Source organism: Perissodus microlepis, chromosome 19 (assembly GCF_051167445.1).
Source record: "Perissodus microlepis isolate ML-2025 ecotype Zambia chromosome 19, ASM5116744v1, whole genome shotgun sequence".
Lineage (NCBI taxonomy): Eukaryota > Metazoa > Chordata > Actinopteri > Cichliformes > Cichlidae > Perissodus > Perissodus microlepis.
In genome coordinates, this window is record NC_140479.1 from 16,471,555 (window position 1) to 16,498,535 (window position 26,981).

A 26,981-nucleotide genomic window follows, 5' to 3' on the forward strand; every position below is an offset into this window, starting at 1 on the left:
CCAATTGGATACCGCGGTTTTTTTTTTTATTCGTGATACGTCGTTAAGGTTAAAGGTTAGCGCTATGATGGCTGTGCTCTGAATGTAAACAGTAGTGTTTGTCAGTTGTCCTTTGCTTGTGAGAGGACAGGTGAGAGACGGGATTGTTTATGTGTCGCAATCCTGCGCCGTTTGTCGGTGAGAGCCAGTAGAGGAGATAACTCCCAGTGCGCTGTTTGGCTTTCAGATATGAGACTGTTGTCGCAGGCGGTGAAGTTTGCGGTGACTCACCCGGAGAGGAGCCGCAGACACTTCTGGGGCTGGCTCAATGCCGTTTTCAACAAGTGAGGCACCTTTTTATTAACTCACCTCCACCTTAACAATACATCACTATACGAAAGTCTTGAGCCATACTTTTCTTTTTCTGGACATTAGCTGCTTTTCTCATTTTGAGCCCAGTCCTTGTACCTGACTATATTCAGAGACTTAACCCTGACCTATGAGTCAGACAAACATAAAACAGGCATCTAACTCAAGGAATGAACCAGTGTAGTGTCAACACATAACAAAAAACTTGGCAAACACCCCTTTAAAATGTGTCTTTAGGCACTTTGCTACTAGCAGCCTGTAATTTGTTCCTGTTTCTGTAGCTGAATGTATGAAAAATGCTAAATATAATACAGTTTGATAGGCATAAAATAGGATTTTCACACCAACAAGATGATTCCCAAAGAGAGATTAGCTTAAAACTTCTTATATCTCAGCGTGGTGTGTCATTAAAATTGGAAGCTGGACATGTTGAGTACAAAATAACAAGTGAAAAGCCACTACAGCTTCTACAGCAGACAAACCTATCTGAAAGTGATGTCCTTAAGAAATATAAAAGAAAAAGAATCCAGGTAAGACTTGACACAGGACCTGAGAGATGCACCTGGATCTTCTGTTGATCGATCTAGTCTTCACTGAGGCCTCATCGGAAATGGCCTCGGTTGAAGGATGGCTATAAAGAAGCCGTTCTTAAGGAAGAAAAAAAAAAAAGCGTGATGTATGCTAAATCATACAAGAACCTGGCCAAAAATCAGTGACAACAGGTCTGATGGAGTGATTCATCAATATGTACTGAAGGGGTCAGAAGAAGGGTACAATAATGAGTGTCAACAGCCATCTGTAATGCACGGTGGAGGCTTTGTCATGGTTTGGAGCTGTGTTTCAGACAACGGTGTCGGGATCTTGTCAAAATTGATGGAATTATGAACACAAAAGAGCAAAAATCAGTTTTTGATCCACCATGCAATACCATTTAGAAAGGATCTGACTGCCAATGGCTTCATCTTAAACACATTGTCCATCCAGTAAAAGCATAGCTGGGTAGAAATAGACACAATGGGATCATCTACAGTATTATTGTTTTCCCTAAACAAAGAAAAGAAAGCCCACATTGAAACATATGAATTTATCTAAGATCATATAAACAAAGTCTAAACAAACACTTAAACAGAAAAGCTATTTCTAGGCCTGTATTTATAAATTAATTTTCACTTTTGTTTCATTTACAGAGATTTTTGCTTGTTACTGTTTAGTAAAGATGAGGAATTACAGTCCAGTGTCGCTTAAAATAATTTTTTTCATGTTAAATAAACTGACAACATGTTTGTTTTTGTAAACCGTGGATGATTAGTTCAGGTTTTAACATTTGCCCTAGTGTTAAAACCTGAACTAAAGCCTTGTCAATAGGACTTTTGACTTTTGTCTCTTGACTTTTCTACCCTTTCTGCACCCAACAAATGTGACCCGTCACATTTCATCACATATCAGCATGTGCAGTACTTTGACTGTTTGTTGATCTTCACTCAGGGTGGACTATGAAAGGATAAAAGCTGTGGGCCCAGACCGAGCAGCAGCAGAGTGGTTGCTGAGATGTGGTGCTAAAGTGCGCTTCCAGGGTTTTGATCGCTGGCATCTCGACTACAACGCATTGCCAACTGGGTCTCTGGGCAGATACAAGATCCAGGCGATTGACGCCACTGAATCCTGCATCATGTACAAAGGGTTTGACTACCTGGGTCAGTGTGGAGAACATCATGTTCTTGTTCTAGACTCATTGACGTCTTCACCTAATGATCGCGGATGTTGTCTCAGATATATTTAAATGTACAGTCACACACCTGGTGAGGCTGTTATCTTGTTAATTAACAGAAAAAAATGTTCACGGGGAGGAAAACATTGATGAATTAATATTGTGTTTAATGGCTGATCTCATATCACAGGAGAAAGGAAAAAATCCGTATTCTTAGATTCAGAGGGTTCGTCCTCTGCACTTAAATATCTTTTGGATGCGTTTTGGATAAGTACTTTGTTAACCTCAGATATACATGCAGTTGTAGTCAGAAGTTTACATCCATGGACGTGAATCTCACAGTTATTTTGAGCTTTTAACGATTCCATTGAACTGTGCAGATGTCATTAAAGATGTGCAGCATACACAAATGTACAAATTTGAATTTACTTCAAACTTTGGGTCAGAAGAATACATACAGGCTCAAATATATACATACAGCCTTACAGATTTAAGGTTAAGTTGAACAATTTGGAAGTAATCTTAAGATATTCCATCCACTTTCCAGCTTAATGTCCGTGTCGTCTGACCATTAAAGGTTTCTCCAGAAAGCATTTAGCTTGTCCATGTTTGGTGCTGCAATTCTTCAAAGTATTGATCAATCCAATGAGTGCTGGTAAACAAATCCTCGTTGTGGCGATCATGATCACTAATGAGAAGTTAATAGGCCCTGTCAAGTTAAAAGACATTGTAGAACCTTCAGCGTACTTATTAAAAGATTTAGGGGAATGCGTATATATATATAGTTTTGAGTGTATACATCTTCAGCCCTGTATGGATTAGAAAAAAATCAAAAGCAAATTCAAATCTATGCACCCAGTTTTTGTTTTTTAAAGTGATTAAAATGTGTGCTGTGCAATCATTCCACCCTGGAAAAAGAAGTGGTCAAAGAAATCATTAAAAAAACAAAAAACAAATTTTACTTTAATAATAAAGTTATATATATATATATCGTATATAATGTGACAAATTAAAAGCAACATTGCAACAAAAATATGTTACAAAACTGACAGACTGTGAACTTTAATAAGGAACGCTTTGATCAACAAGGACAGAACTCAATATTCTGTACTTCCAGTAAATCCAGATGTTGACATATGTTAACATAGGTTATTTCCCTTTGAACTCGCTTTGGATTAACATAGTAAAGAGTGTGTTTAAATTAAAAATTAAAGCCAAGTTCAGAAAGTGTAAATTTTGCATTAGCTTCGACCTCGACGGTTGACCTGAAAGCGATTCCCTTCCGTGGTGTTAACAAGAAAGGCGAGGGGAAAGTGCATCTCTCTTAGACTAATTATCTAAAAGTGACGCAAGTGTCCGGGATATTTTACACCAAGCAGGCACGCACGCTTTCTCTGACCTTGCTGGCTGCTGAACTCCAGTATATATATATTTAAAGGAGAGCATGCCTGAGTCCCTTTTCCTAAACGTGCTGATGCCATTTTTTTAACGTTGATTTTTCTAGATGGTTTGAAACATTTGGAAGAAGTCAAGTTCAATAAGTGTATCTACATTGAAGATGCCTGTCTGGAGAGGCTGACCTCCATAGAGAACCTGCAGGAGAGCTTGTACATGATGGAGGTGGTGTCGTGTGGAAATGTGACTGATAAGGGTATTATCGCCCTGCACAAACTCAGGTCAGTGTTTATTGTTCGCTCCAAAGGAAACAAATTTAAAGTACCGCTTGTTTTAATGGTGCTTTTTTAAAAACAGTCTTATAACGAATGAAGTAATTAGGCGATGCTTCCTCTCAGGAAACTGGAGTATCTGTTTCTCAGTGATCTTCCCGGAATCAAAGACAGACAGACAACAGTTGACAGGCTGCAAACTGCACTTCCACATCTGGAAATACAGCTGGACCTGGACTGATCGTGTGAATGGCACACAGCACAACATCCATTATTCTTAGGTTTTGAGGGTTTTTTGTCACGAGAAGGTGTGGCGTAATCATTCACAGAGTTGTCATTTCGTCAGTCCAACAAAGAGTCAAATGAAATCGCTGGTGACACTAGTTCACTGTGATATTTATTCAAAGTAACTCCATGTGTGTGTACATAGAGAAAGCAATTGAAAAGGTTTATTTTAAGAGTAATTTACATCTTCTTTTTAGATTATTTTGGCATTCATCATTAAATATCTGAGGACAAACAGATGGCTGAAAACATCCTTAGCACCAATATTCCAGAGACGTTGAGTACAGTGCGACTGCTGCTAATAAATGTTTGTGAAAGTGGGATAAAGGATGTTTAATGTCTGTATTTACTCCTAATGTCAATAAATAAGATTTTCTGAAACGCTCACGAGCAGTTTAACTTCATGTCCTGCATTATAACTTACTAAAATAACAAACAAGTTGCTCTTATAAAGCCCGTCATTATATAAAAATACATTTGGCAAACCAGGCAAGGCAGTACATTGGAGTTTTTCCTACGAGCGGAGCAGCTCACTGCTTCTTGTCTCTATACAAAATCAGCCTGAAACGACGGCGACATACATAAACCAACATGACCTGCTGGGAATAGTGCATAGACTGACATCAACGAGAGAGATACTAGAGACACCTCATGTGATACACCTCATAAAAAGTGGTTGGAGCTTCATTAAATGTGTTTAAAAAGTGCTACTGGAGTATGCGTCACGTTACTGAGCTCTTGGTGGTGGTTGGACTCGGATCAGGACCAGCGGGATTAGATGTTCGGTAGGTGATAGTTGAATTTGCGCAGGTTGTTGTAGTACCTCTTATTGTCCAGAGCTGGAAAGAAGCCGCTGCTGGTCAACTGTGGCAAATACTGTAGAGCACAAAAATCAGTAAAAACAAGTTTACAGGGGCATTTTTTAAAGATCAATGAGTTTTACATGAATCAAATGAATTATCTGTAGTTCCTCTGCATGAGATAGTTGGGATGTGTGTGTTGAAGACGTGGATTTCCTGCAGCTCGAGTGGTTTCTTTAAATACTTGTTGCAACTTGTTTCATTCATTCATTGCACTGTATGGTTGTTCCAGATGTTCATTTATAAATGCTGTTTATGCACAACTCTCTTAAGGTCCCAACACAGCATTTTGACCAGGCTGAGGTTTGGACTCTGACTGGGTCTCTTTTTCAGAGAGTCTGTTGTGGATTTGCTGCCGTGATTATGATCATTGTCCTGTTGCATGACCGGATTGACCAGTCGGACAGATGGCCTCGCATTTAATTCTAGAAAACCCCGGAAAACAGAGTTCACGGTCGACTCTATAGCTGTAAGGTTCTTCGAGTGCAAAACAAACCCAGATCTTCACTCCTCCACCACCGTGCTCGACTGTTGGTGTGAGGTGTTTTACTGACACACTGTGTTTGGTTTTTACCAAATGTGGTGCTTATGGCCAAACAAAGTGGAACTTTGGTCTGATTTGTCCAAATGGTATTGTTCCAGAAAGCTTGTCATCTGTTTAGTTGCAACGTTGGAAGCTGAAGCTGTGCTAACATGTCCTTTTTAAAGAGAAGAGGCTTTCCTTCCAAACAAGCCACACTTGTTCAGTCTTTTTCAGATTCAACATGCTAACTGAGATGTAGCTCTTGTTTTGTTTTTCAGTTTCTCTGAGCATTGCATGATTTGACCTTAGGATGAATTTGCTGGGATGTCCACTTCTGGGAACATTTTGGTTTTGTGTTAACACACACCTGCATGCTACAGTCCTGCAAACTGCCAAAAACCTCTGCTTTTATGGAGTCGGTGACCCTCGTTGATGATCATTAGATAAGTGCATTTTATTAGCAACACTTGACTGCTACTTACCCTCTATGATGGAGTATTAGGGACAAATTAAGAACAAAAATATTGATCATTTTGAGAATAAAGTTGAATTGTGGCAATTGCAGATGTTCTTTCGGGACAAACTGCCATGTTATGTTTTGTAGTTCATCGATGTTGTATTTACCTAAATTTCAGACCTCGGGACCTGATTATCTTTTATTATATCCTGGTATATAATAAGTAGTATAAGTGGTATAAGTAGTCATCTAACATATAAGAAGTAGTTTTTGATTTGTAACTTTTAAGTGCTCGTTTTAATAGTATGAGCCGATATAACCACTGACAATTCTGTATTCAAGTTAAAACACAACCAGTTTGGCACCAGTTATCCCAAATATGGTACGTCATCTTTATCATTGGAACAGAAGGCTGCTCACCCCAGGGGGAACGTGTCTGCGAGGTAAACGTGTCCTTTTGTTGCCGGAGCGGTCCTGCTGTCGAGATGTGCTCTCATTTCTTTCTCTCAGGCTGTCGAAGTACGGATGCTGGAGGAGCTGCTCACAGGTCAGCCGCTCAGACGGGTCCATCCGCAGACAGCCCTGCACCATCACGTGTGGACAAAGCACCAGAATTTGTCAGTTTTGTAAAACAGCAACAGGAAGAACTGCAAACATTAAAATAAAAACAACTTCACCTTCATCAGGCTCAGAGTTTGATGTGAGAGGTTTGGATACTTTTGCTCCAAAGATTCCTGCAGAAACCGAAGAGCAAAAGGACTTTTTGAAAAGACAGTCACAAGTTTAGATATTTCTTTTTGTTCATTTATTATTTCAGTGAAATGATCTTTATTCGGCCTTTTCTGACTGAAATAAAGGAAGCAAAACTCATCGTCACCATCTGTTGTGGCTCTGGAATGGATACTCCACAGAAGAACTGGTTGTTGCTGAAGACCTGCTGGTGTCGAGGAATCAGATCTCCTGGAACATAATCACACAGCGAATAGCGAGTATAATGCATTATACCTCACCGATAAAATTAGGAAAAAAATCGCTATAAGATATTGTTTCTCCGAAAATGTAAAGGCATTTTACGCAGGAGGCTGATCTTACCGAGGGTCTTCATGATCAGGTACAGCTGGTCCATGTCCGACTTCCCGGGCCACAGAGGCGTCCCCGAGAGGAGCTCAGCAAACAGGCAACCGATTGCCCACACGTCCACCGGGGGGCCGTACTGAGTGTCTCCCACCAGCAGTTCGGGGGCACGATACCAGCGGGTCGCAACGTAGTCGGTGTAGTAGTCACACGGACCAGCTGCCAAACACAGAAATGCACAACATCCAACATCATTTCAACTATCAGTGAAAACGCATAGTTTCTGCAAAGACTCATTCAGTGAGTAATCCCGGAGCTGCAAACATCATTTAGCCGTTTTCCTGTAATTCAATAAAGCGAATATTGTCAAAATTTAACCCAGAAAGAGACACTTTGCTCTTTTTCATTGTGTGACACTGAACTGAATATCTTAAGTTTGTTGTTGGGGATTTCTGTTGGTTTTCAGGGAATCATTTCTGAATGAGGGATTAAAACAAATATTAGTAACAAGCCTTGAACTCTTCTATGTGAATCTGAAGCACTGAAACTATCCAGCAAGTACTTAACCAAGTTTAGGGTAACATTCATTAAGTTGTAAATATGAATATGCACTTGTAATGGTAACAGTGACCACTAAGGGGCACTGTCAACACTGTTGCAGCTGCTGATGAACTTACTGAGTATCCTGGCAAAGCCAAAGTCGCAGAGTTTGATGACTTGATGCTTGGTGATGAGAATATTCTCCGGCTTGACGTCTCTGTGGATGCACTGCAGAGACAGTACAGTAGAGTTACACCACTCTATGAACTTAACCACATGCTTTCTGATGGGAGTAGAAAGAGATTGTAGACTTACATTCTGTTTGTGGCAGAAGTTGACGGCCTGAAGCGTCTGCCAGGTTATACTTTTAACAAGATGCTCTGGGACGCTGTAGGACAAGGAGGAAATCAGTTAACTGATAGACAGAAACTTATTCGCGCTTGAAGGGTATTTGTTGATCTTGGAAAAGATTCTTAGAACAAAATGGGGTTTACTGGAAAATTTCCAAATACGTGATGACATTGTCAGAGACTGAGCTTGGAGCTTCACGCTTGCCTGCCTTTCTTAATTTAAGGCCTTTTAATGGAGGGAACAAGCTTCCTGATACACTATCAACAAGCTCAAGTGATGCCAAAAAAACAGACATTAAGATTTCTGCCATGTTTACTAGAGTTAGTATTTATATTGTTTATATTTTGTATCGTTATATTGTTTTGGGTCTGTGTGGTGGTGAACAAAAATATAAAACCCCTGGTTTGGTTAAAAAAAAAAAAAAAAGTCTGGGATCAGTAAAATCTGTAAGATGCATGCTCTGGGGGTCATCAATGTCTGTGCAAAACTTTCAGTGTGGTCTGTAAAGTCATTGATGAGGTGGGGTGTGAAGGTGGTAGACCAGGGGTGCCCAATCCCAGTCCTTGAGAGCTACCGTCCTGCAGCTTTTAGATGCATCTCTACTCCAACACAGTGGAATCAAATGGTTTGATTACCTCTTCAGCATGCCATCAAGTTTGGCAAAGGCCTGATAACAAGCCATTATTTGATTCAGGTGTGTCGGAACAAGGATGCATCTAAAAGCTGCAGGACGGTAGCTCTCAAGGACTGGGATTGGGCACCCCCGTGGTAGACTGACCAGCAAACAGACATCCCTGGAGTGGTGCTGCTAAAGAGGCCAGTCATACAGTATATGGATAAAAGGCTACCTACACTTTACGCCTACGGGAGCTGCTGGGTCATGGAAACCCATGTCACGAAGCTCCCGGCACACAGCTTTTGTGCTGATGTTAATGCCACAGAAGGTTTGGAGCTTAGCAGTTAGTGAATAAGAAGAATGTTAGCATCCTTCATGCATTCAGCGACACTCCTCTGTAACTTTGCGTGATCTGACACTTTGCAGCCGAGTTGCTGTGGATTCCAAACACTTTGTGGAATCTTGGAATATCTACGAGGAAAGAAATTTCACAAACTGACTTGCTTTTTGTACCCGATGAAGGTCAGTAAGACCATAATGTTGTGATTCGATAAAATAATGGTTTGTGAGACAGTTTTGGGAGGAATTCAGGGAGCTCTTTAGAACGACCCATTTTTTCACAAATGCAGACAATGGGACTTTAGTCCATATATCTGCAGAGCTTGGAATAGAAGTCGCGTAGCTCGTCACGGTTCATCTAGCAAAACACAAAAAAATACATTTGTTCTGTTTTCTGCTCTGTTTTGTTTAATTTCTAGTTTTCTTTTGCCCCTCTGTGGCTGAAGATGACAGTCAGTAAGGGCCCAGCCATTTCTTTCTTGAGGCGCAATGTTCAACAACTGAGGCTTTGTTGGTCAAGGGGCCGCTATCTACCAGTGTTGCTGGGGAAATGGCTAATTCGAGCCTTGTGACTGGCGATTTATAACAATCTCAGCCCCTTTCTCTCTATTTTCTTGTCTCTTCTTTTGAACCCGTCTGTGGCCTGAAGGCTATAGGCCAGGACTAGAGGAGGGCGGGGGGACTGGAGAGCCAAAACACTCCCTATAAAATGTGGCTCCCTTCCAGCAAAGTATTCTGGGAGGGCATCACTGTAAGCATACCACAGAAAGCCAGTCAGTCTCCCAGGAGATAAGCGTTGTGCCCATCAGAGCTGGACAAAGCGGCATACATGCTATATAAATGAAGTTTGGAGATAGCCGAAAGCCAGGTGTTTGCAATGCTGTTCTTTAAACATGTGCAGTTGCAAAGCAACTACCAAGTAATTGCATGCATCTCTTTCTTTCAGGGAGGTTTTGTGGGGAGACACACCCACCCTCTGGGATGGCGGTCCAGCTCGTTGAGGACGGTGTGATCGCAGTACTCGAAGACCAGGTGAAGCTTCCGTTTGCGTCGAAACACTTCGATCAGATTCACCAGGTTGGAGTGTTTCAGTTGCTGCACAGACAGAAAACAGAAATCCCAAACAGACATTACAAGCAGAATCTGCTGCACAGAGGAGTGGCTCATCAGTCTCTGTCTGTATCTCAAACACACTAAACTGTTAAGAGAGGGTAATAAACATGCTGTTGCCCCTGACAACCTGTCCTATTTATGAGCTCCTGATGTCCAGCAGGCCTCCAGCGCTCCCACCCACTGCATGACTAATTAAACCACCAACAAACGCACCAGTACATCTTTGATAAATATGTACATCGTTAACAAAACACATGACTTGACCACAACTGAGCCTAAGTTTCCAATTTACAGCCTAAGAAAGATATTCAACTCGTGCCAGAGGCTTTTTTAAAAGATAACTCAATGTTCACAGACATTTCACACTGCAACTGAAATACTGGAGTCAGCTCTGACCCTGCAGGGTTTTGCCTTCATTTGATTACAGCCCTCTAAACCTTTTCTCAAGTTTGCTGGTTTGAAAGCGAAGTGTTTCCCCTCTGTCTGCAGAATTAATTGCACTGTGTTCCTCCCGCTGGCTGCACAGGAGGAGGAACGCTTTACATTTCCTTGCATTAAAAACAAGATTTAAATCCTCTAAAGACTGAGTTAAAGTTTCAAAATAATAGTTTGGCTGAGAGTTATGATAAAAACTTGATTTCTTAAGTAAAAAAATGTGAATGTTTTACACTCCATCCATCCATCCATCCATCCATTCGCTACCGCTTATCCTTTTCAGGGTCGCGGGGGGTGCTGGAGCCAATCCCAGCTGTCATAGGGCGAGAGGCGGGGTACACCCTGGACAGGTCACCAGTCTGTCGCAGGGCTAACACACAAGGACAGACAACCATTCACACTCACATTCACACCTAGTGGCAATTTGGATTATCCAATTAACCTATCCCCACAAACTGCATGTCTTTGGACGGTGGGAGGAAGCCGGAGTACCCGGAGGGAACCCACGCAGTGTTTTACACTCCCTGCTAATAATTTTATCCTGATGAGTTTTTTATTTGATAAATGTAACTTCGTAAGTCATATATTTCATTCTTAGTCACATCATTTTATCTTGCAACTCTGCATTAAGAAAACCAGTTTTGTAAAGCAGACTTTAGCATTACATGCCTCTTTTATTCGTTTATCATTTTGATGTTTTTCTCTCACAACTTCTGCACTAATTTGCAAGCTTCTGTCAGACAGGCTGCGTCTTTACCTTGAGCATCCTGATCTCCCTCAGTGCAATTTTTTTAATAATGGGATTATCCTCTGACTCGACAAACTTCTTGATGGCGACGATCTGGCCCGTGTCTTTGTTTCTGCACTTGAAGACGACTCCGTACGAGCCCTCTCCAATCTTCCCAATCTTCTCGTACTTCTCCATACTGAGGAGGAAGCAGTGCTCCTCTGAAAGGAGACAAAACAAAAACTTTACAAGCAGCAGTGGTTTTATGAGGAGGCACAGTCATCTCTGCAGCCTGAAAACAGACAAAGAGGAAAAGAAAGGAAGAAGGGGGCTTTACTTGATAATCTACTGCTTTTATGAATGGTTTACACAAGCCAAGCTGCAAAAATTAGCTTTTTTTAAAAAAACAAAACAAAAAAAACCAACTTTTTTTGCAGCAATAAAAAGTTTGAGCAACGTTTGACCCGTCAAAAGCATGCCTGCATGCAAGCTCGTTTTACAGGGATGAAAATGTTAGGGTAACTTCCTAAATGGCCCTGCACAAAGAGGGAACGTTACACCCATCTCCCAGCAGTTAGATTGCGTAACAAAAACATTTGCAATGCAAAGTATATTCGGTCATTTCCCTGAGGGGGACACAAAGATAAGACTATTAACACGGTGAGAAACGGTCCGGAGGAGAAAATCAAAGTGCTGCACTGAAAAATTTGAATGCATTTTAAAGGGGGAAATACCACCTCTGATTAAAATGATAACCTCTAAGTATAACACCTGATATTTATGATTAAAAGCTGTTATTATGGTCCAGATATCTGAATGAAAGGTGACTCCTGAAGTAAGCAAACATAATTTAATATTTATGAGAAAAGAAATACAGAAATGTCCAGTTTTGGAGTGGCCACACATTATTACATCACTTGCTGACTTCATGTATACACACATATGACATCTTAATTATTATCTTTTTGTGTGCATTTACATCCTGAGCCACAAATCGGGAGATTATCTTTAATTTATTTGCACCTCAGTCCTTCTGTGCAGCTCCGTGCAACCTACACAAATACTCTGCAGTGGATGGATGTAGTAGTGAGGGGCCTTTAGTGAGAATCATCTGCTTCTGAATGGGAATAAGATGATGAGAGATATGATTAACTTCAGAAGAAAAAGGATGGCCACACTAGCTATATCTATCCTGGGACAGTAAGTTGATGTGGTGGAGGAGTGCAAGCACCTGGGAGCCCCATCATCAGACAGCAGACTGAACTAGAAGACCAACACAGAGGCTGTATTCAAGAAGGGTGTGAACAGGCTCTATTTCTTGAGGAATATGAAGATCCTATTTATCAGTCAGTTGTAGCAAGCACAGCTACAACTGACTGAATAATCTCATCAAAAGAGGCTGGCTCTGTGATTGGCTGCAAACTGGAAGCACCTTTGAAGCTGTGGTGGAGAGCAAGTCGCTGAACAAACTTCTATCGATCATGGATAACATGGATATTTTGATAAAGGCATCTGTCAGATAACATGATTATTATTATCAACTATTCGTCACTACTTCAACTGCTATAACAAAATAATTTCCCAAATAATGGATAAATACAGCACTTCCCATCTCATCTCTTTACATCTGCCTTCTGTAGTGCCTGGACACTGTATAATTTATTAGAAACAAAAAAAAACAATTGCTAAATTGATGCCTCGAGAAGGTGTAACTATTTTTTTTTTTAAATACCCATGCTACTTTATTTTGACATGGAACTAAAGTGTTTCTGTAAAGCCTATGGACGGATAATCCTGACCATTAAAGTAGAATAACCCAAAATAAATCACATTTATAAACTTACTGTCCGTAAAATGCTCGCAGATGTTTCTTTAGGAGGAAATCCAAATTCAGGAGGACCCTCTTCTTCCTCCAAACAACATCAGCCTGCGAGGTAGACGATCACAGAACAACTACTCGTGCAGCTCCAGCGAGCTCCTGTTTTTAATCCGTAAAGGTGGTTAAATGAAACCTACATCCGGTCGCGCTTTTCAAAATAAAGCGACCCAACTGTAACTGCATTTTTTTCTTCATTTTTAAATGCAGTTACAGTTGGTTAACATTATCATCATTAATATCCCTTGACTGTGCTTCACTTGCACACCTGTTAAAAATTAAGTATTAAAAGCATTTTATTTTAAAACAAACTCAATTATTTAACTCCGATTTTGATGAATCAGCTGCGTGTTTAATTTTGGAAGTAAGATCACCTGACTTCCGGTGCTGCCCACTGAATAAGTCTCCCTGAACAACAACTTAACACTTCTGCTTTTTTCCACCCTGGTGCCCATAGGAACCGCTGACTCCACCCCCCACCTCCAGAGGAAAAGGGAAAGCAGGACTCCTGTGGATTATCACACCTGAGAGAGTTTACCTTTGTTTGTTTACCTACAAACGTCATTATCGTCATGCCTGACTCGTTTCAGTGTAACAGGAGAGCTCAACCACTGACACATGGGAAACATTTTAGGGTTGTTTTCTCACACATCTGAGTCCATGTTTACCCGACCATCGAAAACCCTTAAACAACATCAGCCTGATATCATCCAGCACGTAACACTGAGCTGCAAATTTAGTCTGGTCTCACTGCGACCAATTAGCCCGGGGAGTCACATCAGACTGAAAGCAGAACGAAAAAAAGAGGAATAATGGAAACTAAAACTCACCATCACCTGCTCTCCCTAACAAGAGATTATCTCACGACACAAGAATAACCCACAGCTCGTTCTCATGTTAACAACAGCTTTTATTATAAAAACAGTACACATTAAGCAAAGGGAATGCAGAGATGTTAATAAAACCTAGCAGTCCCTCATTTTGTCTTTTTATTTTAAATAAAAATGTACAAAAGTGCTTACATGGTGCAAATAATGATAAGTAAAAGGTCTATAAAAGAGGGGGGTAAAGAAAAATAAAAACATGTACAGTATATCCAATTTCTAAAAAAAAAAAAAAAAAAAAAAAAAAAAATGCAGCAGAGCAGGAGATGCAACTATATTACAGAGCAGTAAAAATAACCCAAAGCTGCTTAGGTAGTTAATTTTAACACAGCAGACCGCTCCGTCACCGTGTATAAATCCAACATACCCTCTTACGGAAGATGAGGTTAATAAATATTGCTTAAATAACCCACAGCACTTGTGAGTTTCTGTTTCAACTGATCTATTATTCTCACTACAGAGCTTGTAAAATCTCCTCTCAAGCTTACTAACGTTTGCCACTGGCAGTAATTATGAGTGACAGACAATAACACAACAAATCTCCCATGGTTTCCTAATACAATCACAATTCTTGTGAATTTTAATGGCACTTTTGTAATAATACCTCTAGATAATTTGTTTGTAACTCAGTCCACATTACAGGAAAGTGAGGAAAACGCTAAGTAATGATGATTATTCAAGCTTTTTACTGCTTCTCCTCCTGCTCGTAACAGTCCTCGCATTGTTTGAGATGAAGGAGGCTACAGTTAACGTCTTGCTGGTGAAAGGCTACGTATGAATCCGAACTGACCAGGCTCCTCTTTTACTGACCTGCAGATCCCGTGATCAGTAACAAAAGCTCCCAAAAACGCTTTTAAACCGGACAATTCTCGTAACAGAAACGCAGGTCTAAGAGTGTCATTTTCTCCCAAAAGTGAGGCCTCTTATCCACTTTTCAAAGACCTGGCGAGTCACTGGCTGAGGATCAGTAACTGTTCTCGTGACCTGCTAAAATATAGAGGTTGCTCAGGGCCGTGGGGTTGTCGGTCGGTCGACTCTCTAAGACCACCACCCTGCAACAGAAACACAGGAACAGCAGTTTGTAAGAAAAACATAATATCCTGTTTCTTTACACAACAGTCATTTAATGCAAGGAAGCCATTTTTCCCCACTTGCTTTGCTTTTACTGGAAATCCCTGCTGCTCTCTTGATTTTCCACTTCGATCACTTCCTCTCGTCTACACAGCTCTGACAACAACGTGTCTTCCCGGTAGTCACTTTTCCAAAAACCCCTACAACATGATCCAGGTGTTTCAACTAAACCCTTATTCCCTCATCGTCTAAAATCCTGGAAGATTCTTCTTATCACTCGTTTTTCCCACACATAATCTGATGAAAAAGGTCTAAAGCCCTGATTTACATTTGTTGGGAATCTATATAAAGCCTACAACGTAACCTACATAAGTGGTTGACGTTGCTAGCATTTATGCTGGTGCATTACGTGTTAATTACCACGTGGTTGTGTCCTGGTGTTTTATATGTGGTGTCAGTCATGATAGAAATAAAATGCAGGGACTTTTTCATATTCATGTTTGTTCCTGAAGTTCTACATTCCTTGACTTCCTGATGTCGTTTCAGGAATTTGCTGACATTTGTGAGTCCTTACTTTAATGCTATGATTATTATTTCTCATATTAAGGGGGTGACCGTTATTCTGTCACTAATAAATCAAAAACTGTGGCACAGGAGGAATTGATTGTGCTGATCAGGCAAATCACAATTACATTGACCTGAGATGGACATGAGATTATGCCGTAAGATTTCAGAAGGGTTATAGTGTAGCTAGACGTCGATTCCCCACTGAAGCATTAATCTTATGTTACTGTTTTTTTTTTTTTTTAAATTGATAAAAATGGGTAAAATTGATGTTTTTAGTGATGAAAATTATACATATTTTATGTGTGTAACACTTCAAAGATCAGTTTGAAAAATGCAGAGAAACAACGAGAAGACAGCTGGTCGACTTCGTTCACCCACAGCTTTGATCAGATTATTGACAGTCTGATAAAAAAAAAGAAAAGAAAAAAGGCTGAACTGCACTGAAACTGACATTAGCGACGTGTTGCATAATGTTCGTGGTTTCAGTGTGCAGAGTCGTGCATGTTAAGTAATCAACAGTCAGATGACGGCCAGATCAGGACGGCAGTGGGTGCATCTTCAGATGCCATCGGCCTTGTGGCGGTGACAGCTGAGCGGAGAAGCTGCAGTCTATACTGTCCGTTCCATCAGATGAAATTACAGAGGCGCGGAGAGACACTCAAACCAGGCTGGCAGTGCCCAGGCGGCGGTGAATAAAACATGGCGGGCTGGGCAGCAGAGAGTGGCCTCGCTCTGGTGCCACAAGGCGGGGCGGCTCCATCAGGAGTCACCGCTGAACGAGAGGTGCTGCTGGGAGATCGTCCTCCAGTTTGAGCATGCTCTGTTTGACTGAGTCTAAAAATCACATCCTGCTTCATCTGCAGCTGAGAGCAGTCACCACAGAGAGCGCAATCGTAATTTACTACAGTGTTACCTAAAAGTAAATTAATAAGACGATTTGATGAGGGACAACCAAAGTAACACACTTGAAAGTAAATGTCTGAGTGCAGTGACAGATGAGAATTGTCTGCTTGAAACATTATGGGTGTTTGGTGGTTCTCAGGTAATGGAAAAACACACCTGAGGGATAACGGTCATAAACTAGCGGGACAGGTTTCATGGGAATTATTGGATGAATAAATAGCTATACCAAAAAATAATACCAAAAAACAAACAAAACAATTAATAATAGAACAGAGATGCTTAAAAGAGGAGGGAATGTAGGCTGTGGCTGTACTTCCTCTACTGATGACATATCTGAAGTGTAAGGATCTGTACCAACCTGTCAGATCCAAGGAGGCGGAAGACTCTGCTTGGATCAGAAATCTCCTGGGTCACCTTCAAAAGAAAGAACACACACACACACACACACACTTTCATGTGACAACTGGCTGTATATCAGAAGTACTGCTGGCAGTGAAGATACACTGTAACGCAAGAATAACAAAGTATAAAGCTTCTTAAACTGCATGGGGACATACACGAAAGGCTCTGCGGTGTTACATCACACCTCTCTCATTAACACACCTCTCTCATTTCACTATCATCAATTAAAAGATCTGCAGAATTCCCAAATTAGTCCATCTCCTGTGTTTAAATTTTGAATTCACAGACTTCCCCTTTTATAACAGACTATCTAATGTTTTTAACAAGCCCTCAGTGCCATCTCTGCTGTGTACCTATGAGCCTGGAGCTTACTGTTACCTCTACTCACGATATGTAGCCTGACACCACGCAGGGTAAAGGACAGGGGCCCCTTCAAAACACTCATATGCTGGCATGTCATGAAAACTTGTTGACAGATGTGAGACAGTGAGTGGGTGACACCTGCTAGGTGTAAGACCTTGGCCCTGGGAGAGATCTGATCTGTTTAAGTCTAAACGAGAACAAGGTCTCGGGTGTTCACAGATGCACCCACCGAGGCAAGCACGGATCACCAGACGCGCCCCCCCCTCTGAATGCCTTCGCTTTTCACAGGAATCATAACAAGACAAAGGCTGAATTATTTAGCAGCTTCTCCCTGTTGTGTGACGGGTTTCGCTTATGATTGAGCATGAATTTTGCATGACTACTGACATTTCGAAAATCCTTGCTATGGTCGATCTGTCAAGCTGGGCCGGGCACGGACTCGGGGCACAGACCTTCTGTTTCATTCGAGTGCTGCTGGACCATGTCTCACACAACCAGCTTTCAAAAGGGCAGCCCCTAAGGCCATATCAATTTTCATTTAAGCAGAATGCTTCACCTCTCTGCGATCTCTTGAACTTTTATTGTACCGCTGAGCGCATCTCGTGATCAGGTTAGCTTGGAATCCCTCCGTGGAAAGGTGGACAAATTCATTACCTCGCTCTAACACAAAGACACGCTGTCTGCTCCACCTGAGGGCTAATCTCCTGGGATCACCTACAGCTTGTAGCCACACACATAAACAGACACTACGGGTCTTTGTTGACAGGAGAGAGAGGTGTTTGTTCATGTGTACAGCACGCAAGCCTGTGTCAAGGATGTTAACACATACTGCATTCACAGTTTCCACTCTGGCACCTATTGAGGAACCATGAAAATGATGGTGAAATTTTAAATATCATGGTTCTTGTTAAGAGCACAAGAAAAAAAAAAAGAAAAAAGAGCAGGTTTTATTTTTCTCCCCAGGGTGATTAAAATGACTGTATTTTACCTCATTGGACTTGAAGCTCTTTCCTTGCATGCCATGTTTCCAAAAGGCCAGAACGCTGTCCTGAAGGCACACTGTTACAATACAGAGGAAACTGTGTGTTAGTGCACAAACAGGTCAAACATTACCCAAGACTAATCAAGCCTTTCAGCTTGATTAGGAGAAATACATTTACACAGCCCTTTTTACAACTTCAGTCTGAGCTTATAACTGGGGCGCTGCTTTACAGCTCACTCGGTTGGTTGGGTGACCCAAGTGCCGAGTGGGGTCCTGGCTTTGACTCTGCCCTGGACCATTTCCTGTGTGTCATTAATGGTTTCCTGTCTGTGCTCTACTGTCCCTGTCCAATAAAAATGTCCAAAAAAATTATTATAAATCTGTTTCGCACTGGAGTTTATAAAACACTTCCCTTAAAATTAAGAAATTTAATCTTTTACTAACAAGAAACAATTTCCAGAACCAAAACTTCTTTTAAACACTGATGCCTTTCAGAAATCTTACCAACAGCTTCGATGCAGAAGTCAAAGCTGAGCTCAGAAGCCAGCTTCTTGTTGGATTTCAGTCTGCCCAGGAGATTAACGATCTTCACATTTTCTGGGGAGAGAAATCTAATTATTGTTGTGCTGTATGTGTATTCTCCTCAGCGAGTGGGCCAATCTGGATGAAATCAGATCACGAATTTGAAAAAGTGCCGCAGGGATGCCGCTACTAGTAGTAATGCTGGTTGATACAGTTTGTGTACAGTGTACAGACACTTACGGTCCAAACACACCAACACTGTGTCTCTCTCCAGCTGGGTGACATGGATTGCGTCCACCTGCTGATTACCTGTGGGGAGAGAAGTGCTCAGTAACCGTCCTGCTCTCCAACTCTTTCTTCTATTACTTAGTTTATTTTGCAACATTACTGGATATGCCATCAGTTCACTAATGCTACACACACTTTTGTTTTTCTTCAATTTTTTTATCCAAGCATCTTGAATTCTTCCACAATTCTTAAAACAAGGCACATGTTAGACTTACCTGGTCCAATTTCTGTGAACCACGATGAGCAGGAGTTGAGGTTGATAGTCTCAAAGCAGACCACCTGACTCGGCTCTGTGGCCTGGCTGATGGCAACACACACCAGAGGATACTCCTGCTCTGGAACCACCAGCATCTCAAACACCTTTAGCGGGCTGGGAAGAGGGAAGTCAAAGTGCTGCGCCAGGAAGAGAGAAGCAACATGTTATCTATGATCACCGGTGTTCCGCTGTTTAAAGTACAAGAGCATCAGTTTTATATAATTATGCTTATGGAGACTCTTTCACAATGAGCTGTGGAGCAAAGGAATAAAATCAAACTACATGCGTGCAAGTTATGAAGCACAACCTTACTGGAAAAGCAGAGGCTTAATTAGAGATGTTCATGTTTCTGCTGTGAGAAAAATAACCAACTGACCTTGATGAGCATAAATCTCTGCATGGGCTCATACCACTGCAAAAGGACAATCCCAGACTGAAGTGCTCCACACAGGTACTTGTGGCCAGTATACGGGTTTCTCACTGTGGACCAGAACAAAAAGTCAGAAGAGCATACAAAACTAAAATGTTTTGGCAAAAAAAGGAGGCCATGATGCAACTTTTATACAGACACGGTTTAATATGCAGGGTTTAAAGGGGAAAAGCCACTCACCAATGCAGCACTTGTGACAGCCCTTTGTGTCAGGGATCTTAGTTGTCAAGGCAAATCTCCTGAGGAGAGAAAGAGTCAAGTTGTCGTGACCACAGTCTGAAAAGAGCTGATGACGTCTAGAATCAGGGAAGTTGGCCTGTGGTTCTCTTTTTCTCTGTACCGCTGCAGCAGTTTGTCACAAAGGTAAAAGAACAACAAAAAGACTGCACAGCATGGGCGTAGCAGCAACACTTTAAATGAGAAAACCAGTGGTGTGATCTTATCACAGTGTGTCAGGCGCCTGCTGAAAATGCGGTTAGATAATCTTATTTATGAGTTTCAGATACCAAACCAGGCCTTTCGAGCTTACTTGGGCAAAGGGAAGCGATGAGTCTGGAACTGAGCGGCCAGGCCAGGCTTCTTCATCTGCTCGAACAGCCCGATGAGATTGTGGGAGTACAGCTGGAAGGTTTTACCTGCACAGCGTGGGACACAGCGTATCCCATCATCAGTTTCATTACGGGCAATAATTTCTAAATATTTTTGACAATCTTGGATCTCGTGAAGCAGTTTTCACATGTAGAAAGGTTAGATGTGGACAGGGGTAAAAACAGAAGTGTGATGATGATGATGATGTGAGCCATGATTACCTTCTGATGAAGCCAGTTAATAGAATATCAAATCAAGCCAGGGGAGAGGAGGGTGGACAGTGTCCAAGGGAAGAGGAGAAGAGAACAGAGGTTAAGTAAACCGAGGTGCAAACTGCTGAAGGTAAAACCGAAAGCAGACCTGACGCTTCATAATCCTATCTTCAACTCTTAAGATGAGAAAAGGAGAAGTCGTTGGGACATCCAATTGAAGACAGTTTGGTTTCAAATGATAGCTAGCACATCTGATTTCTATATGGAAGACACTGCTCTTTGTAAGCGTAGCCAAGGGTAATGTAACTGCGTTTCTTCAGTAAAGGGACAGGCCGTAAAGCCAGATGTGCCCCTCTTGGGTCACTGCTACAAGTATAAAGTTATTAGAGAGGCTTTCTGGGGCTAAACAAAGTACACAGTTATTTTTGGGCACAAATATAGCGGATGTGTTGCCTCAGGGGGGCAGCCAGATAACACAGGACAAAGAAGCAGCAGGTTATGACAGTGGCTGTTAAAGCAGGAGGTTGTTATAAATCCATCACCTACCCGATAAAGACATCAGGTTGTTGTTGATAACGTACAGCCACGTGCATTTCCTTGGAAAGAGCTAAACAGAGATTCAAACACAATAATTCAATAACTGAACATTGGCTTGTAAAAGAACAGAGTCAACAGTCAAACTGTCCAATCAGAGCTCAGCAAGTTTTCTCCACACCTCAAAACACAAATAATTCATTATGATGTACCAAACTCTTTATCGTGTTTCGGTTGTTTTGCTCCACCAACTTTAGGATTATGATTAAAGATGAAAAGTGACGAGATCGGTTCTGTTTATCAGTCTGACTCTTTAGCAGATGTCTGACTGTTTTCTGTATACACAGGGTTTCAGTACAACAGCTCATTATGTCTCAACTTGACACTGAAGTAGAAAGAGAAATGAAAACTTAAATGGTCAAAATAAAAAACAAAATAAAAAACACCACAATGCATGCACACACTTCTGATTATTTAAACAACTAAGATCAACTCACATTGCTTATTAGAATTGTGTAATGCACTCAAGTTCTGAAATAGCTGGTGTTCTTTGCACAAAGCCCAAACTGACTGAGATGTTGAAAGCTCGTTTCTTCCTCTCTGCCATGATTGTGTCAAAATTTGATAAAAAGAACGTGATCAGCTTGGACGTATATCAGTCAGAAGGAACTAATAATTTGTGACCAGTTTGTGTAGGCTACAACTGCCAGCCCTTGAATAATTTATTTTAATTTTCAACTATGATCAATTTATCTCTAACAAAATATGTATCACAGACTTTGTAGGTAGCTGTAGTTAAACCACAACTTAAAAAGCCTTTACTTAAACTGGGGGTCTTATCTATTATAGACCAATCTCCAAACTTCTTATTTCTAAAATTCTTAGTAGTATTTGTCAAACAATTAACTGATCATTTGCAGAGGAATGGTTTATTTGAAGAGTTTCAGCCAGAATGCAGAGTACATCAGAGTGCACTCCACAAACCGCACTAGCAAAGGTTACAAATGATCTCGTGGCCTCTGATAGTAGACTCATCTCTGTGCGTCTGTGTTTTATATATTCAGCTATGAAGTCAGATTAAAATTAATTTGTTAAACTACAGGCATATAAACCGGTGTGTGAATGTGTGTGTGAATGGGTGGATGACTGGATGTGTAAAGCGCTTTGCGGTCCTTAGGGACTAGTAAAGCGCTATACAAATACAGGCCATTTACCATTTACCATGAAGGCTTGGATGAGCTACTATCCATCTTCCAAATTCTGAATTCAAATGAAAGTGAGGTTCGATCTGAATACAGTGATTTTTGACCATGATATATCCTTCAATGTGCACATTAAACAACTATATAGGACTAATTCATGCATTCATTGCTTCTAGGCTGATCAGGTTGCTTTTACAGTTCCATACAAAGCCCTTAGTTAATCTAAAATGCTGCAGCAAGAGTACCAAAAGGGACTATAAAAATATATATTAGCTTCTCGTCTTTAGCTCCCTGTTGGATTGAAAATCTTTTTCCTCACATATAAAGTCTTGAAGTAATCTGGCCCCATTGTAACTCGAAGACCTCATAATATCATATTATCTCAACAGAGCACTTTGCTCACAGACTGCAGGCTTCCTTGTGTTTCCTGGAATTTCTAAAAGTAAAATGGTTTCAGAGCCTCTCCCCTGTGGAACCAGTTTGGATTCAGGAGACTATTAAGATTAGATTGAAAACTTTCATTTTTGATAACGCTTTCAGCTATGGGTGGATCCTGAATTATCCCTTAGTTATGCTGCAGTAGAACACCCATGATAAATATAATATAAAGCAGCTTTTGTGTACTCCTGCCTGAAATCAATAAAACAGTTTTATTTGTGTGTGTCCCATAAAGACTTCCAAGCAATAGAATCAGGGTGGAGCTTCACAAAAAATTACAATTTCATTTTCAAGCAAGTTTCAGCTGCTGTTACCTGCTCCATTGTAGCTTCATGCAACTCATTAAGATTCAGAGTATAAATGCCATCTTCTGTCCCAAAGATTAGGTACTGATCTAGAAGAGGGATTAAAAAAAACATTGTGTTAGTAAAATAGCCGAAACCCTCTGTGTGTGGTATGCTCACTGCTCTTTGTGTACCTTTGGTGTCTGGATGAATCCATGACGTGGCACAGTTGATCTTCAATGGACAGCCATCAAACACTTTAGAGAAGCAGGCTCCCATCTGCAATGAAAAGCAGCACAGCTCAAAGCAGGCAGCCTCTTAAATGTCAGCCAGAGTTTAATGAGCTGAGTTGAACCACAAAGCAGAAAGCTCTGTGGACCCCAAATATCTACAGAATGTACAGTAGAAGCTCAGACGAGAGTTTAATAACAGTCTCAGTGAAAGCGGGTCGGCGGGAACCGTGAAGGACAATACAAATGATTCACTCACCAGTACTTTAGGAGTGGGTGGCAGACCGTTGATAGCTGGTTTCTAAGGAGGAGGGGATGATATGAAAACCATAAGATAATATAGATGCAAAAGACAGAACAATTATCCTAAATTTAGCTCCATAATTTTAAAACCAGCCTGAACAATAAGCAAAAGAACAAAATGCTTGTGTGAGTGTCCTGTCAAAGTCAATTAAATATGAAACATGAATGGATGCCAAGTTTCCCCCATTAACCAGCCACATTTGGATATAACAAAGGAAAAGCATCATATTTGAGGTTTCAGTTTGAGTTCAGTCAGCCACCTGGAGGCACTGCACGTATCAACTGTATGCTGTATGTTGTAGTATCACATGACATTTTATCCTTAATCCAATGAGACTAAATGTAGCTAGTTACAATCAGAAACTATAAACTCACAGGGAATTCCTTTTTCTCCTTCCGGTTTTGCTCACTGGATGGTGGCTTGGGACTCCCTCCATTCACACTGCCATCTGAATCATTATCTGTAATGAAAAACCAGGCAGGTAAAATTACACTTACACAGTATTAATATCAGTTCACGCTGTCAAACAAGGAGGGTGTGAATCCAAAGATCAACCATGTTTACATCAGGCTCCCTTACCTTTAAGTTCAGATTTACTTGGAGCTTGCAAAAAAATAAAACATTTCAGTGCTTATGAAGAAAAATGAAGAGGACAAGGTATGCAGACTCATACTGTGAATAAATCTGGATTTAGAAATAGACACAGATATGCTGAGACTCACCAGGATCCGAGGAGTGCGACAAAAGGCCGGGGCTACTGACGCTGGCTGACAGGAGGTCTGGAGATGAGTTCTCCACCTTGTTGCCCTGCTCAGGTGTGCTCTGTCTGCGAGCCACTTGGCTCGGTCCATTCTCCGAGTTAGGGAACCTCTTTACTGTCACAGACCTCTCATCGTTAAGGCCCATTTCCTCTGATGAGGTGCTTGAAGTTGGCTGAGAAGAAACATAACACTACAACACATTTAATCTTTACTTAAACCTAAAATTATAGCAAAAGTAGACAATCCTTAAATTTAGGTGTTACCTTTGGAGGCAGAGGAGGAGGAACGCCTGGCTTGATGGTTGATCTGAAATTGAACCATTTTTAGCAGTAAGGTGTAAACCAGCAGAACAAAAGGTCATGCATTCATGATAAAATTTAAATCTGATGGCATAACTCACCGCTCCGTATCCTCAAAGGCATCTTCAAGATGGGCGACGTGTCCCCTATAGGACACACACAGTAATGAGTAACGCGGAAAGTAAGACTCATTTGGGTTTAGGAGGAATGCAAATGTTTATATGAAGTCCTATCTTTGAATAAGAACAATGAGGGGAAGATTCTGTGTTACTACAGACTTTAGATCACATTTGAGGTGACCTAAACCTACTGGGGACAATGCTATTATTATGACTATGACCACTACTATAAACTACCAGTTAAAAGTAGGTTTCAAAACAGCTTCAATGCAGTTGAGCCCAAAATGGTTAGGCTGACACTTCAGCACTTTTTCTCTTCACATCACAGCAGTACACACAGCTTAAATCTACAGTAATCGTCACACCACACATGGTGAATGAAGAGGAGGCAGAAAGGGAGGGGGGGCGGACCACGCTGAAAAAATGGTTGTGGCGCAGCAAGGAGGGAGTGGATTGGATGGCGTAGCTTATTACAGCACATGCAGTGTTAGTGTTACCGTTGGAACAATTCATCCTCAACGCTTTTGAGAAGGCTCCTTCGAGGGACAAGACGAGAGCGACACCGACAGCCAAAAAGAGGACAGAGAGAAGGTGAAGGAGGAAAAAAACCCAAAAAACAAACAAACAGTCAAAGCACATGGACATGTGAGAGGGAGCTTAAAGACCAAAGTGACATTTCAAAGTGCAAAAGGGGGGCAAGGGGAGTAGGGGGAGTGAGCTCATGTACAGGCATAGGTTAGGTCCAGTGAGCAAGCATGTTAATATGAGACAGTGAAGAAAATCTATATACACAGAGAATCAAGAATGAGTAGTTTCTTTAGGACTAACATGCTTTGACTGTCTCAAAGTAAAAAAACCCAAAACAAACTCAGACGATGTCAAATCCAAACAACAACAAATGTTTAATTTGCCTTAAATTCCTTTGTCTGGTTAAGCCTCATGAGGCGCATTTATCTAAGACAAACCAGGTAGAGACTGAATGACAACTGGGGGTAAATGGGAGCAGTTCCCGTGACAACAGTTTCCATGGATCACCTGGTTGTTATTCCTCCCTCTGCAAAAGGACTCCAGGGGGAGAAGTCATTATCTTTGACATCCTGTGGAAAAGCATACATTCACAGAAATAGATATTTACATAGCTGCAGTTTTGTTAATCACCTGATATCTTTTTACTCCTTACACACACACACACACACACACACACACAGAGACTACAAACAGAAACTAAAATTAGTGTTAAACAGAAAATGATTTAAACAGAACATGATAATCACCGTTTCATAATGAGCCGCAGTTTCCTTCTGTACTGGTGCTTTAAACTGGAGCTTGTCAACTGTAAAAAACAGAGATGGTGTTTCTTTTCTTTTCTCCCTTTCTTTGCACACATCTTTGACACTAGAGGGCATCAGCATCCAACACTTCAACACACACAAAGCACTGGCGTTATCAACATTGGGCATTAGTACCAGAAAACTTGGGAAAAAAATTCCTTCCTAACCTAAAAACAGGTGTAAGAACAAACCCAAAGCAGATCATCTGCTTCCACAACAGTGAACCTGCCAAAACACTACAGAGATCCCTCACTGATTTACGATGTTACGACTTGAATGTTTGGTCTGTAGCTTCGAGACGAGTTGCTCACTAAAGACACAGGTTAAACTTGACGCTGACCAGACCTGTTCCCTTTGGGGAAATATTAGTGAGAGGGAACATGAATTACAGATATATCACAGGACAGATTCTTCAGCAGTTTAGACTTCAGGTTGCGTTCTGTCAAACAGTTGATCCAATAAGGGTGTCTGGTTTGCTGTCCAGTACAAATACGACATGATCCGGCTGTAATTATGAAGGTGAAAGAAATCAGCCTACATAATCACCTTCGCATTAACAAAGACACGTTGTATTAAAGAATTCAGACCACAGATCCCTCCCCACCTCCCCTTTCCCATGTTTTTCTTCTCAACATATGCAGATAGTGTGGAGGTTGGGAGGTAAGAAAAACAATGAAAAAGTTTAAAGAATTGAAGCCGAGTGATCAGGTGAGTCTTACGAGGCAGGCTTTGCTTTCTTGTCAGGGTAAGATTAGTCATTTAAATGCAATTTCAAGTCAGTCAGCCTAACAGGAACCAAGATGTCACAATATCCAAATTATTCAGCCTTACAAAAAAGCTGAAGTTACATTAGGTAGCCACTCCATGCAGACAAAATCGCCTTATTAGTACCATTTAAATGTCAAACCGAGTGTTCCATTTCTACAACATTATCATATTTCTAATGAAATCTTAGGGGTGAGGGTTGGAATTAGACAAACACACACTGTCTCACTACTCTCACACTGACCTGCATCCACCCTGTGTCCCTCAGTGAAGCTAGGACTTGAGGGTGGCTCTCTTTGGTCTGTTCCATTGTTTGCTTCATGGTGG

The 26,981-nt window shown here is 41.1% G+C and overlaps 3 protein-coding genes across 12 annotated transcripts in view; 1 reads left to right on the top strand and 2 right to left on the bottom strand.

Annotated features, from left to right (window-relative positions):
* Positions 1-42: 42 nt before the first annotated feature.
* On the top strand, positions 43-10,007 carry dmac2l (distal membrane arm assembly component 2 like). Of its 3 annotated transcripts, XM_084913923.1 has the most exons (5): positions 43-130; positions 227-323; positions 1,834-2,042; positions 3,561-3,732; positions 3,850-4,389. In XM_084913923.1, exons 2-5 carry the CDS (start codon positions 229-231, stop codon positions 3,962-3,964), a joined length of 591 nt encoding a protein of 196 aa, XP_084770049.1. In that variant the 5' UTR covers positions 43-130; positions 227-228; the 3' UTR covers positions 3,965-4,389. The 3 variants fall into 3 exon arrangements, with proteins under 3 accessions (XP_084770049.1, XP_084770050.1, XP_084770048.1); XM_084913924.1 differs by lacking the exon at positions 3,850-4,389 and adding an exon at positions 9,715-10,007 and having other exon boundaries at positions 46-323; XM_084913922.1 differs by having other exon boundaries at positions 46-323.
* On the bottom strand, positions 4,103-13,048 carry cdkl1 (cyclin dependent kinase like 1 (CDC2 related kinase)). Its single transcript, XM_084913921.1, has 10 exons — positions 12,888-13,048; positions 11,074-11,264; positions 9,742-9,863; positions 7,778-7,850; positions 7,600-7,690; positions 6,941-7,141; positions 6,726-6,808; positions 6,526-6,582; positions 6,269-6,430; positions 4,103-4,884 (listed from the first exon to the last, which is right to left on the bottom strand). The coding sequence occupies exons 2-10, from the start codon at positions 11,239-11,241 to the stop codon at positions 4,783-4,785; spliced, it is 1,059 nt and encodes a 352-aa protein (XP_084770047.1). The 5' UTR covers positions 11,242-11,264; positions 12,888-13,048; the 3' UTR covers positions 4,103-4,782.
* Positions 13,049-13,808: 760 nt separating this feature from the next.
* The window catches only part of map4k5 (mitogen-activated protein kinase kinase kinase kinase 5), a 28,307-nt gene continuing 15,134 nt past the window's right edge, over positions 13,809-26,981 (bottom strand). Inside the window, exons 15-36 of one of the 8 annotated variants that reach the window (XM_084913912.1) lie at positions 26,899-26,970; positions 25,833-25,891; positions 25,594-25,655; positions 25,056-25,094; positions 24,541-24,585; positions 24,404-24,446; positions 24,102-24,312; positions 23,959-23,982; positions 23,754-23,839; positions 23,335-23,376; positions 23,040-23,124; positions 22,876-22,955; positions 20,934-20,994; positions 20,117-20,222; positions 19,768-19,826; positions 19,534-19,637; positions 19,117-19,294; positions 18,854-18,922; positions 18,596-18,688; positions 18,098-18,168; positions 16,703-16,758; positions 13,809-14,855 (exon numbers count right to left, since the gene is read on the bottom strand). In XM_084913912.1, the coding sequence (XP_084770038.1) occupies positions 14,768-14,855; positions 16,703-16,758; positions 18,098-18,168; positions 18,596-18,688; positions 18,854-18,922; positions 19,117-19,294; positions 19,534-19,637; positions 19,768-19,826; positions 20,117-20,222; positions 20,934-20,994; positions 22,876-22,955; positions 23,040-23,124; positions 23,335-23,376; positions 23,754-23,839; positions 23,959-23,982; positions 24,102-24,312; positions 24,404-24,446; positions 24,541-24,585; positions 25,056-25,094; positions 25,594-25,655; positions 25,833-25,891; positions 26,899-26,970 (1,733 nt within the window). In that variant the 3' untranslated portion in view covers positions 13,809-14,767. Of the gene's footprint in view, positions 14,856-16,702; positions 16,759-18,097; positions 18,169-18,595; positions 18,689-18,853; positions 18,923-19,116; positions 19,295-19,533; positions 19,638-19,767; positions 19,827-20,116; positions 20,223-20,933; positions 20,995-22,875; positions 22,956-23,039; positions 23,125-23,334; positions 23,377-23,753; positions 23,840-23,958; positions 23,983-24,101; positions 24,331-24,403; positions 24,447-24,540; positions 24,586-25,055; positions 25,095-25,593; positions 25,656-25,832; positions 25,892-26,898; positions 26,971-26,981 lie in introns of all 8 variants that reach the window. The other 7 variants (XM_084913911.1, XM_084913918.1, XM_084913917.1 and 4 more) reach the window with 7 other exon arrangements.

What these genes read in the sequence shown, in the direction of transcription:
- dmac2l (XM_084913923.1), top strand. Translation starts at nt 229, where the DNA reads ATGAGACTGTTGTCGCAGGCGGTGAAGTTTGCGGTGACTCACCCGGAG. An exon ending in CAAAGGGTTTGACTACCTGG is followed by an intron (nt 2,043 to 3,560) that starts GTCAGTGTGGAG and finishes TGATTTTTCTAG; the next exon opens with ATGGTTTGAAACATTTGGAA. An exon ending in ATCGCCCTGCACAAACTCAG is followed by an intron (nt 3,733 to 3,849) that starts GTCAGTGTTTAT and finishes GCTTCCTCTCAG; the next exon opens with GAAACTGGAGTATCTGTTTC.
- cdkl1 (XM_084913921.1), bottom strand. Translation starts at nt 11,241, where the DNA reads ATGGAGAAGTACGAGAAGATTGGGAAGATTGGAGAGGGCTCGTACGGA. An exon ending in ACTTCTGCCACAAACAGAAT is followed by an intron (nt 7,691 to 7,777) that starts GTAAGTCTACAA and finishes CTGTCTCTGCAG; the next exon opens with TGCATCCACAGAGACGTCAA. An exon ending in TTCCAGAGCCACAACAGATG is followed by an intron (nt 6,583 to 6,725) that starts GTGACGATGAGT and finishes CGGTTTCTGCAG; the next exon opens with GAATCTTTGGAGCAAAAGTA.